This window comes from Teleopsis dalmanni, chromosome 2 (genome assembly GCF_002237135.1).
Source record: "Teleopsis dalmanni isolate 2A chromosome 2, ASM223713v2, whole genome shotgun sequence".
NCBI classification, from domain to species: Eukaryota; Metazoa; Arthropoda; class Insecta; order Diptera; family Diopsidae; genus Teleopsis; species Teleopsis dalmanni.
In genome coordinates this window covers 88,642,453-88,656,284 of record NC_051847.1, presented here as the reverse complement: position 1 = coordinate 88,656,284, position 13,832 = coordinate 88,642,453, and the positions used below count along the sequence as shown (strand labels likewise).

The following is a 13,832-nucleotide window of genomic DNA, read 5'->3' as shown; positions in this document are numbered from 1 at the left end:
ATATTAAGGAAGTTTCTCAATTACTCTCAATGGGTATGCAATATATTTATGTTATGTTACGCTATAACAACGATCCTAAAAATTCACTTAAATGTATAGGCTGCTTGGATTACCTTACATAGACTCAGAGATTTATTAAGTCAGACTCAGAGACCTTGAACCTTTGGCAAAGTTTGAAATGATCTTTAGAGAGAAATAATGGAGTTATCCAAGATCCTCAAAAAAGCAGGCCTCTAAGCAAGTAAAATGAAGCTGTGCATATGCTGAATAGTAACAAAACAGATATGAGGCACTTTCATTGTTCTCTCCACTACTATACTACTACAATCTTCTAGCATGGTTTCTTTATCAGCTGTGATCTGTCAGCTGAAATGATCTGTTGGAAATGATCTTTAGAGAGAAATAATGGAGTTATCCAAATTCTTCAAAAAAGCAGGCCTCTAAGCAAGTAAAATGGAGCTGTGCATACGCTGAATAGTATTAAAACCGATATGAGGCACTTTCATTGTCCTCTCCACTAGTATACTACTGCCATCTTCTAGCATGGTTTCCTTATCAGCTGTGATCTGTCAACAAACCTATCAAAAGACTAATATTTTTAGCGACATTTCAATGAGAGTATTTGATTTCTTATTTTCCTATCTTTACCTTTCTATCATTACCTTCTTATCTTTTATTAAATACATAAAATAATATTTAATTATGATTTCGATTTATGTTTCAATAACATTTAATTTAACCGACCTTAAAATATATGTGAAGATATATATATAACAATTGTGTATTAATTTCTCTACTTTAAATGAAGAAAATTTCTTTGTATATGACACAATGAAGCATGGCTAAGAATTAGTGGCTAAGTTCCAACCATTCACGATATTTTTCGCAATATTTGAGTAAAAATTAAAAGACGAGGTATCATTGTCACATCAGGTTAAAGCATAACTTTTTAATCTGCTGCTTTTCAAAATGAAACTAAAACATGATAAGTAGGATTAAAAGGTATTAGTAGGAATTACGCTTATAGGCCAAGTGTTGGATGCAGAGAAGAGCACTTCTGATATAGGTAAGGAACAAACAAAAAATCGCAAATAAATGAAATGAATAAAAATAAACATGCAAAATAAAAAAAAACAAAAAAACAAAAATATTCAAATACGAATACGAAGAGAGAGAAAGTGAGAGTTGTGAAGTGTGCTGAGTAACTGCTGTCATTAGTGATTATGCATATTTTGCTACATTTTTTTGTGCCTTAGTCAATTTGAATACCTATGAGCACACCCTATCCGCACTGCTCTTAAGCATAGCAAAAAAAAAAAGCAGCATGCGAAACAAAAGAAAAATATTAGCAAAACAATAATAACAACACAATACAACACTGGAAAAAACCGAGTAGAAAAGGAAGAGAAACGTGTGGAACATAAGTAATGTGAAAAGCTTTTTTTTTGCTCTTTCAGTGTTTAAATAGTCAGCTGTCTGGAAATGTAAGTGAGTGTGTAAGCACGGAGCAACGAAGAGAATCAAAAAACACATGGTATTAGATAAATTGTGTGCTCACCAGTTTTGTCAGCAAAGCCCTGACATATTGTAACGTCGACTAGTTTGTTCTTTTTCCAGTTAAGCGCCATCTGCAACAGTAGCACTGTCAGTGCCATTTCAGGCCATTTGCCAAAAGCAGGGTAGTACGGTGTATCCTGCAACGCGCAACCGTTCACATGAAAATATAATAGTTAAATTTAAATAAAAAAATTTCAAAATTACAAAATTACAAAACTGTAAATTATATATTAAATGTTAACATTTTTTATACATACAAACAATATATAAATAAATACAATATTTCGATATTTCGACTCTCGTCTGTCGTCTGTCGACTGTCGTTGATGTGAAAAGTTTTTTAAAAATTTTCCCGTTTGTAAACTTGCGCAAATAACGTGAATTTTCTGAAAAAGTTAAGAAAAATTGAAACATGAAAAATACCTACACACACGGTAGAGTGGAAAAATTTAGAGTACGGAGTGCGTAATCAATGCGTTACAAATACAAAACGGAAAACGTCGTCGTTAACGTTCAAGAATCTCAAATCCAAAACGTGCTGAAATTCCGATTTCTATAAAAAAAACATTTTCAATTTCAACTTTAACTTTAACTACAACTGCAGATGCGATTTTCCTCTGTGCTTTGACTTGACTCAACCGAAGAAAAGGATTTTGTTTTGTATTAGATATATTATATATATGCCCCTAAAACTATGCTTAATAGTATATCATTTAAATATGTTATATAATTTAGAGATACATAAATCTATACAGCAGAGTGTCGACAATTGGTTACATTAAATTAATTATAATTGAAAAATTTTCTAACTGAATTAAATAGAACTTTGCACAAAACTGCAAAAAGTTATGTTTCCGTCCCGGGTCTTACATAAAACTACGAAAGTCGTCGCATATAACGATTTATGTATTGGTAGAATCTGATGCGTTAAGTCAAGGTTTTCTAGCGAAGAACGAAGAAAGGGAAAAAACAGGAATTAAATTTGTTTTTGAGATTTAATAATTTCTTTTAAATTCCTGATAAAAAATATATAATAAAAATTAATTTTTTTATTAAAAATTGTGTTAACAACGAGACATTTAAGTTTCGTCCTTTCTCATACAAAATTCTTATGTATCTCAACAAAATATTAACTATAAATAATAATAATAAAAAAACGTTTTAAATAAAAGGAACGCCAACAACTTTGGTAGTAAATTTTCGTTTTGTTCCACCTATTTTGCTTAACGATGAATTATATAAATTTTTTCTGGATATAAGGATTTTTTTTTGATAAAACGGCTCATTTCGCGTTCGTAAATGATTCGTTTTCGTTCGTACACTTTCCGATTGTACGCTTCGGTTAACATTGCGAGTGTATTTGTATGAGTCCTTATAGAGTTCCTTTGGTACAACATTTGAACGCAGCATCGCGCTGAAGCTAAAGCTGAATACGAAAGAAGAAGAAGCATAAAACGAAAACGAAAAGAAAATTTTTCAAATTCTCAAATTCAAATCCAAATCTTTTCGTATAAATTAAATAAATAAAATAAAAATGTTTTTTTTCTTGTGAGCAAAAAAAATATAAAAAAAAAGAAATAAATAAAAAAAAACATTATAGGTTCTCTGTTTCCGTCAAACAGGATGAAACTTAAAATGCACTCTTCTCCTTCGCTGAAATCAGAAGAGAGATTGCATAGCAGGTGAAATATTTGACTGCAAATAGAAAGCAAAAAAAGAAGAAAGAAATTCTCAAAGAAGAAGAAAACAAAAAATAAAAGAAAAAAAATAATTCTACGAAAAAACACAGAGACATACAGAGACGAAATTTGCAACAGTAACGAATTTAAACCGATATTGGCTTTTGAAAATTTCGTGATCCTTAACCTCACATTAGAGTGCGAAACAATAAATTTATTAATTTTAATATAACACCAAATAGAAACAAAAACAAAAACAAAAACAAAAAGAAGAAAACTTTAACACAAAAACGATATTTTTTAACTTTTGTAATTATGCAAGTTCTGCAAGATCTTATATAACGTGTACTAGAGCAAATGTTGGTAAGCCATGGATGCCAAAACTAAGTGAGCAGGGCACAGCCAGAAGAATTAAGTTTCGATTCGAACGAAATCAAGCAAAATAGGTTAAAACGTAAATTCAAGGTTAAACCAGTCTAAAATTCCATAGTTCGGAAAACAGAAAAAAGAAAAAAGAAAACATAAAACGGAAAATAGAAAACAAACAAAGCGGAAATATGTGATAAAAAACAACAACAACAACAATGAAATAACAAAAAAAAATAAATAAAAATAAAAAAACAAATATTCAAACAAAGATACACATAAAACACAAAAGAAATCACATGGAGGAAAAAATATATATAAAAATAAAATTAAACATGCGCATTTAAAAAAATTCAAAAATTATTAATTTAATAAAAAAATTTAATTGAAAAAATAAGAAAGTTAATTGTGTTCAGTATTTAAAAAAATTACTTTAAAGTACTTAACTTCACAGAAATCTTTTGAATTTAAAAAAAAAAACAAAAAGTAACTGAAATTCTCGTGTTTGTCCTTTTATTCGTGTGTTCTGTTCTGTTCAATCGTTGTTGTTTTCATCGTAGTCCTGTCGTGTTTGTAGTCCTTGTCGTTGTCGTTGTCGTTGCCGTTACCGTTGTCGTTGTCATTTTCACTATCGTAATTTTTGTTGACCCCTCCTGTTCCTGTTTATATTGCATGGCAAATTTGTATGTTTGTCTGCATAAGTATGCATTCATCCTTGTTTACTTAATCGCTTCTGAAGCTATTTTGTTACGAATACACCACGTTTCATACGTCCCCACACACCACACCACACACAGAATCACAGCATAAAGAATAAAAAGTGAAATTAACCACAGCAAAAAAAAAAATATATATATATAAAAAACAAGTGCTAGTTAATATAAAAAATTATTAATTAAATTTATTATATATATGTATACATAAATATATATATGTATATATATGAATATCATATTATAAGTGTTAATGCAAGTTGTGCGCAAAACCAAACATTTTACGGATTAATTAAATCATTTCTTTGGATTAAAATCCTTTAAAGGTAATTTATACTTTTTTTATTTATATAAAAACAAATAACATAAGTAACAGATATATTTACATAGATATATTTACAAATACATATGCTTGCATACTTTTTATATATAACTTAGATCTAAGTTTTGTTAGTAGATACTAACTTTAGGTTAGAGCATAAATGCTAAGCATCAAAAAACTGTCGTTTCGTCAAACAAAGAAATAATAAATATTAATTATAATTAATAAAAATTACATAAATTAAATTACATTAAGTAATAAATAAATATTATGCATTATAAACAATCAGTATAAATATTATACTAAATATTGTATCATATTTTTTATTTATATTTAAAATTATTATTTAATTATTATAACGTTTTCTTTTTTTGTATATATATTATATCCGGCTACAGGTCCGGATTTTTTGAATTAAACGCTTAATATTTTTAAAAATTATTCTTTATTATTCTAAAAAAAAAACATTATTAACATAAATATAATTCAGTTATTATTATAATTTATTATTTATACTAATTATTAAATACTTTAATATGTAAATTTTTTGTAATTTATGTATTCACATCATAAATTGAGGTGTAAGATTCAGTTAAAGATTGAAATATTATATTGTGTTTGTGAACTAAAATAAAAATACTGATTAGAAATCTATGATTGAATTAAATAATTAATATTAAATACAACAAGATATTTTTAATACTATGCAAATATTTATATTTATGAATTAATATTGTAGAAAAAAAATATTAAAATTATTCGTAATAGAAATTATTAACCCAAGAAATTATCAATTCCCTAGTGCTAACAAATTTAATTAGTCTAACTAAGTATATATAAGTAATAAAAAGTAAGCACTAAATATTATTATGTAGTATAATTATTTATAAAACTATTATTATATAATATTAAACATTTATATATATGATAATCAATCTACAATTATATAATAATTTTAATAATAATAGTTAAGGAAATTAATAATAATTTATATTTTTGAACATTTATATATATTAATTATTAATATATTTGTATTATATTTTTACATTATATTATAATATAATATATATAATATTTGTATTATATTTTTGCATTATATTATAATATAATATATATAATATTTATATTATACTATTTATGTAATTTATGTTATATTAAATATATAATTTAATAGTATAATAATATTTTATTTTCTATATTTTATATACATTTATATTAAGGAGAATAAAAATTAGAAATTATAAATCATTTTCAATAACAAATAATTATATAATATTACATAATATTTATAATATTATTATTTTAGTAATATAATAATAATTTATTTCTTTAAATAATTATATATATTAATTATTAATAACTTTGTATTGTAATGAACCTTTTTACCAGCCGAGGTTCTGCTCGCCGGATCCCAGAGTCGTTACAAGAATATTTCTTATAACCCTGAATCGTTCGAATAATAATTTTTAAAGCCAGTTAATTGTTTTTAATTTCTTTATTTATCTTTTTCCGAAATTTATTTTACAATATTTATAGCTTATTTGCTAACAATATATATTATAAATATTAAGAATTATTATAATTCCTGAAACAATAAAAAATTCTAACTAGTGGTGGATTTGGAACCAACACTACCGACGAGGCTGCGTTGTTAAAGAGTCAGTGTTACCGACTGGGCTACACTGATGAACTTGGAACCAACGCTACCGACAAGGCTGCGTTGCTAAGGAACAGTGTTACCGATAGGGCTACACTGATGAATTTGGAACCAACGCTACCGACAAGGCTGCGTTGCTAAGGAACAGTGTTACCGATAGGGCTACACTGATGAACTTGGAACCAACGCTACCGACAAGGCTGCGTTGCTAAGGAACAGTGTTACCGATAGGGCTACACTGGTGGACTTGGAACCAACGCTACCGACAAGGCTGCGTTGCTAAAGAACAGTGTTACCGATTGGGCTACACTGGTGAATTAGGAAAAATGTTAATAAATATTTTTAGTTACCTGATTGTACACTTGCTCTGGTTCTGCCAAGTGTTCTGTTTCGTGGCTTGTCATTGAGTCTCTGGTGATGTGCACTGTTCGAAGTGCTGTGGCCAAGTCCCTGTGTTTTACTTTGCTTCTCCTTTTATACGGATTTTATAGAACGGGATAACTGACTTCTGAGTGCATACTTTACAGCTTTCTTCTGAGTTGTTATTGCCGATTCTAAGTGTCTGCGTCTGGTATGTTTACTGTTGCTGCACATTTGTTAAAATTTTACAAAATAGTTACACTCAAAGAAATCGGAAGTATTATTACTTAATTTGTATTTTCAAGAGATTTATTGTTTCTCTTAATTTTGATAACTAAATTCTATGATAGTTTATAATTACTTATTATTATCTTACTTTCTAAAATAATTCCTTTTACTTTATTAATACTTTATATATTTTTTCATAGCTTAGACTAATATTTTTTTCCGTGGGTTTGGTTTTACTAATAATAGCTTAATTCTATTGTTTTGTTTGTTTATAATAATAATAATAACTTCATGCTATATATATATTTTGTTTCGACTAAAATAGTTTAATTCTGTTGTTGGGTTTTTTTATTTGTTTACTATAATAACTTCATGCTATTTTCAACTATCATAATTTATTTGTGACGTGTTGGAAAAAATCGTCACAGTATTATACTATTATATATTAAACTATATTACATTATTTATATTATATTAAATACATAATTTAATTGTATAATAATGATTTAATTTTTTATATTTTATATAAATTTATATTAAGGAGGAAAAAAATTAAAAATTTGCAATGATTGCAAATCTTTGATGAAATTAAATAACAAATATTAAACTTTATTATTTTGTATTATTTTTAAAATATATTTCTTGTCCTTCCTGTCCTTATTCTGAAACCTCATCTTAGGCTTCTTGAATTAAGCTAAATTTTTCTGTAGTCTAATTCATGATGGATGCCGGCTTTTAATTTAAAAAGTACGTTGTGTGAAAAAATACTGTTATTCGCAATTATTTATATTAACCATTATTTTCATCTATGTGCCAATATACTAAGGGTCAGGTCTGGAAAGTGCCATAAATTATTTAAAATAACAATTTTTTTCTTCTAGTTATGACATTGATTTAAGGCAATATTTTAGTGAAACAATATATATTTCTCAATTACATGTGGGGACATTATCTGTTATTTGAAATATTAATAAAATACCTTCCATTCATATTTGATAATGCAGAAATCAAATATGCAGAATTCATTTATTTTACAATATTTTTTAATTTTTTCATCGGTGTAACTCGTATTCAAGTCCCCGTTGTTACTTCAGGTAACTAACCTTGCACTTCGTCTTGATTTAATACAACTGCTTGCTCCAGATACCTTCTGTGGAGATCTACTTTTTTTTTAGGAAAATGTTGCATTGCACTCCCAGTTTGTTTTGTTTTCGATTATTTTTTCTGTTACCGTCATTGGAGAAAAAAACACCTACTTGCGCTGCTAGCACTTTTCGTTCGGCTAATCACTTATTGCACCCAAAGAATGTGTATTTTGTGATGTTTTCCTCAACTTCGTAGTATATGCAATTTGGTGACTCTCGCACTGCGGTAGAGGTAGCTGTTGAAATAGCCATGGCCAAATAGAAACTGAATCAGATAGAAGTTGACTTCGCCGAAGTCCCTTGCTAGATAGTTTTTTAGCTCTGGAGTGAGCCTTGCGCTTCATCGTCCGCGGTTATCTGACTTCCACCGTCGCTGCTGTCTTCTACTTTAATCTAATGGCAGTGCTTGGTTCTTCTTTGTTTTTATTGATCATATATATGTATTATAATTAATTTTCTAATTATATTATGCTATCCATTATCAGTTTGTTCTCACTATTTACAGCTAAACTTAATTAAATTGACTGTATCGTTTGAAAATCGCATCTTGTTTTTTAACCAAAATTTAATTTTTGAGGATTCTTCAAAATTGATGACGTTACTACCTTTGACAAGGGCATAATCTTAAAAACTTATTCCAAGTTCATTTGAATACATTTAATTAAAAAAAATGTATTGTATCTAGTATAAAATTATTGAAATGGTATAAGGAGCACTTGAACCTTAATTTCCAAACTTACCCATGCATATGCAGTGCTCTTTGATCACTACCTGCTTGTAACTATTTATATAGTGAAGGATTGAAGCACAAATACCATCATCCACCTCGCATAGCCAGTGAACACTATTGTCTTTTCGCAAAGTAATAACATATCTTAATTTTCGTTTCACGGATTTATATCCTTTTACGGCCTTTACTATATTAATATTTATTGATTTAGTATATCACGCTATAAAAACCATCTAAAATTCTACTTAAATCTTTTTCCATATTGTTATATTTTTATATATTAAAATTCAAATGACATCTTTGCAGATAAGATAAAAAATTATTTAAAACATAGAGATTCTATTATAATCTCACGATTAATATTTGTTAAAGATAACATGAACCTTGTATGTTATTTAATTATTTGCAAATAATTTTTTCAGCTTTTGAGGGTTGAACTCATGCCCTAAAAAACTTATAGCCTTACTTCTTCAGAATTTAAAAATGAAAATTTTGCTCGATCTATAATTATAATATACCCGTACCTATTTCTTCCTCTATTCTTATATGCTATTCTTATATGTTTAGAAAAATAATTGTTTTTAAACATTATTAAATTGTTTATATATTGAACGTATTGAGTTTGCTCAAATAAAATGATATAATTTTTAACTTTGTTAGGATCGGAGTTTCAATAGCGCCCGATATATTAATTGAATGATTTTGATGTATTATTGTCTGCACATCAAACTTCTTAAAAACTAATATATTGAGTGACCTTTCAAAAACTTTGTTCCAATATAATTTATCCTTATGAATATAAGAATTGAAAGTACCAATGATTGTTTCTAAATAAAGTTTAGTATCTAGTTATCACCGTATAATAAGATTATTTCGAAAGCTTCTATAAATTCATCACAATCATTGCTGCCCATTATAAGGTTTATAATTTAATTATAATTTTTTTTTTCATTATAATTTTCACATTTTTATTATAATTTTTGATTATATTTGAAATAAAGAATACCTTCTGCTCAAAAAGTACTCGGATTTTGTAAATAAAACACACATATTTAAATTTTATTCCAAATTTATTTCATCTCTTTCAAAATATGCTCGTTCTGAAGCGATACAGATATGCCAACGCTTAACCCAATCTTCCATATACTTTTCGTAGGCCCGTGCAGGTATGGCTTTTAGTTCCTTTGGCGAATTCTCTTTTACAGATTCAATCGACTCAAAACGCTTACCACGAAGGGGCAACTTGAGTTTCGGGAACAGGAGAAAGTCGCACGGCGCCAGATCTGGCAAATATGGTGCCTAAGCGACGGCAGTGGTGCCGTGTTTGGTCAAAAACAACAAGAATTTTCTATAGTAAAAATCGCTAAATGCACTTGAGGTAGTTTCACATTAACAGCTGCTGTAAACAAACTAATTGACATATGGCACTCAAATTTATACCATATGTCAAGAAAGGATGTACCAATATAACAAAATAATTTTTGAAAAATGTCTATTACTTAATGAGTAGTTAACAAACAACAAAATCCGGATACTTTTTGAACAGAAGACACGCTAATACTGCAAAGAAGTGTTTACATGGAACAAATCCAACTAAAATACTTTTACCATTTTGCATTAGATTAAGTGTATTTGCTCCAATTAAATGTATTCTCATAAAGTATGAATTAGTTTTTAAAAATCTGCATTTAAAGAGTATATGTTTGCGATGCTGCCTCCATATTATATATATGAAATACATTCTGGTATTCTCGCCCCTTACGCACATCTTTAACAATTTCTCTATTTAAGTTCAAGTACGAAACAGAACTTAATAATATATTAATTAAATACTGAATTAATATTAAATAATTTAATTTTTGAGCTCTTCTAAATTAAATAAACGCTGAAGACTTCTTTTTATTTCTTTGGCGATATTCCAAGAGGAGTATGATCAGTCCAAAAGTTATTTCTGATTAAAAATTAAATGTTTAAAATTGGACATGTCTGCACTATTAAAAACAATTATATTCGAAGTACAATTCTGGACAAGGAAAACACAATTTTATATCCTTTATTTGTAATATATTTTTTTATTATATATAATTTATTCCGTACTACAATTTTTATTACAATTTACTGGTTTTTCAGATTATTAGTACTTCTATAATATCACTTAAATTGTTATTGCTTGTTAAATTAATTTTTGTATAAATACATTTTAATTATTTGTTTAAAAAACTTATTGTAACAAAGGCATTAGAATAGAATAAAATAGAAATAAACAGGGCACCAGCTGTCAACGAAGCGGAGCACCGCCACCATAGTTGATATTTTGTGCTGCAACGGACCCTAACCGAACAGAAAATATTCCGCCTTTAGAATGAAAGCCAGAATGTCAGCCGTTAAGAACCTCCTAAAGTGAAAAAAGGAGATTAGTTCTCGATCCAGTTACTTCCTCCTGGCCCAGATCAAGGCTGAGCAGTCACAGAGAATATGACTAATAGTCTCGTCTGCTTCTAGGTAGAGTCGACGATTATTTCTTCGGACAGACCCATTTTGTTAAGATGAAAACGCAGTTCATAGTGATCCATTAAATATCCTACCATCAACGTCAACTCTGTTCGGCTAATGGAGAATACCTTATCTTTTTACATTCAAAGGCATTAATCATGCTCCAGTTTTACCTGCTCGTATTCTGCCGGTACCAGAAATCAGATTTAGTACGCCTAATTGATTTCCAATAAATGACTCCAACCTACTATATGGTAAATCTTAAACCAAAGAATATTGCGTTCTTATCAATAACCCAAATTTCAACCAGTTAGGTCAATATGATTACGAGACTTTCTGCAAAGATGTCACTATATATCTCAAAAACTGCATGACATCATTCTTAATTAAGTATAACTAAACTATAATTATATAGTTAATTTATAATTAATTTAAATAGTATTTTAATTAATAATTAATTAAATAATATTATTTAAATATAAATTACATTTACTATTAATCTTTATTTGCTCTTAATAATAAGTACCAAATAGAATAAATAAGTTCAGGGATAAAGAAATGCTAATTGTCTAGAAGATTCTGTTATTCTAAAATATTCTTATTAGCTCGAAAAATTAGCATAGAAAGTATATAGAATATAGAGAGTTTTTCTTTCATGCTTTTTTTATTAGAAATGGTAATAATTCGTATGTTGAAAACTATTTTAATTGAATTATTTTATAAGATTGTAAGAATATTAAACTAGAAAAAAGTTATTATAAGATTATTTATAATATTATAATATGATTAGTTTTTTATATATTTATTTATTTATGTCATTTGATATATTTAGAAACTTGAGCATTTGAAACTTTTAAAATACACATAATTGTTTACAATAATTTAATAAAAATTTTTGTATTTTCTTATTTTCAGATTTAAATAAATAAATATAAATATCAAATTTATTTACACTGATAAAACCACCGATACTCATATTTACCCACATGTCAATATAATTGAGCACAATTCGTTTTATGTATTAAATGTTTAAAAACATTTAAGCGGTTGGATACTTACAGCAAAATAAATTTTGGAATTATTATCCTACAGTGCTATTAAATAAAATATATATTTATGATGATGGGGCCATGAGCCCATCATTATTTGAATTGAATTGGAGTCGCAAGCGCGTCTCAAGCGGGCCTGCACCATGCTAGCACCGCCGAACCCGAGGTCAATATGCGGCCAGGACCCGGGCTGGTCGTGATGGCGCTTGCGTTTATTTCGGGGGCTCGGCGTGGCAGCACCAGCACCAGTTCAAAGATATCATCATCATCAACATCGTCGTCATCGTCTTCCTTTACGTCAACATCCAATTCGGAGGCACAAATATCTTCGACTTCGATATTTCCATCATATTTAGGTGGAGGAGGTGTGCTAACACCTACCGATACACCAACCACCCACCAACGCGAACGCACTTTTCACTCCACCAACGAAAATACAAACACAAATAATAATAATAATAATAATAATATTAATAATAACAATTTTTATTATTCTAACTATCCTCCGCATGCGTTAATATTGCCAGAACATTTAAGGCAGCATTACGATAATCCACGTGCTAGAGCGGAAACACTTTCTCCCTCGGGTTCCTCTTCACGTGTTACTAAAGAAACAAGAATAGCACGTAGTATAAGAACAGCAAATTCAAAAGACGATCGCTCCAGTGATATAGTAGGACGTGCCGGTGGTGGCACAATAACTGATAGCGATTTAAGTGATAGCTCTGTAGCCGATAGTAGCACTAGCGAAGGTACATCCGAAGGTTTACTTGTACAATTCCCTTCACATTCAGCTGATTCCTCAAGGTCCTTTGACGAGGACGATATATTTGCCTTAGTTGCTGAGGACGATCTTCTATCAGAAGAGTCCTTTGATCGCCTTTCAAGGTTAACAAACGACAAAATTAGTTACATAAACGAAGAGGATTATAGTAGTACCGAAGGTGGTGGTGGCAGCGGTGGAAGTGAGAGATCATTTTCAAGTAACGAAAATCAACAGCAAGACGATAGTCATAGTGCCGATGACAATAGTGTGGGTGGGGGTGGGAACATATATGCAGCAAATTTAGTTACCAACGACGAGACTGCAGCAGTTGCAGAAACTGAACATCCAAACAGTTTGAGTCATACTGCTAAGGTAGATAACACAAATACCGAGCTCAAACGATCCATATTTGAGAGCGAGTTTCCAATAACACGTCTTAATCCGTGGATATCCGCTTGCGATCTGGCACAACCTGGAACAGCTCCAGATTTACAGGTAAGTGAAAAGTTGAATTCATTGTCTTAAATATAATATATTATATAGTGAAATATGTTTTTGATCAATTAACAAATATTACATACCAAATAGTAAACATGTATATTAAGTTTTGACAGCAAATGGTATTATTATATCTGGTATAAATATATCTATATTTAGTTGAAATGGTGTCTTTGTATCTGATATAAATATATTTATATTTAGTATATACAAAGATACCATTTATATATATAGATATTATATATATAGACATATATATAAATAGATCT

General features: G+C 28.8%; 1 protein-coding gene across 1 annotated transcript; it reads left to right on the top strand.

Moving 5' to 3' along the window:
* The first annotated feature begins 12,471 nt into the window (after nt 1–12,471).
* On the top strand, nt 12,472–13,590 carry LOC119675017 (suppressor protein SRP40-like). Its single transcript, XM_038086185.1, has 2 exons — nt 12,472–12,664; nt 12,827–13,590. Exons 1-2 carry the CDS (start codon nt 12,472–12,474, stop codon nt 13,588–13,590), a joined length of 957 nt encoding a protein of 318 aa, XP_037942113.1.
* The last annotated feature ends 242 nt before the right edge of the window (nt 13,591–13,832 follow it).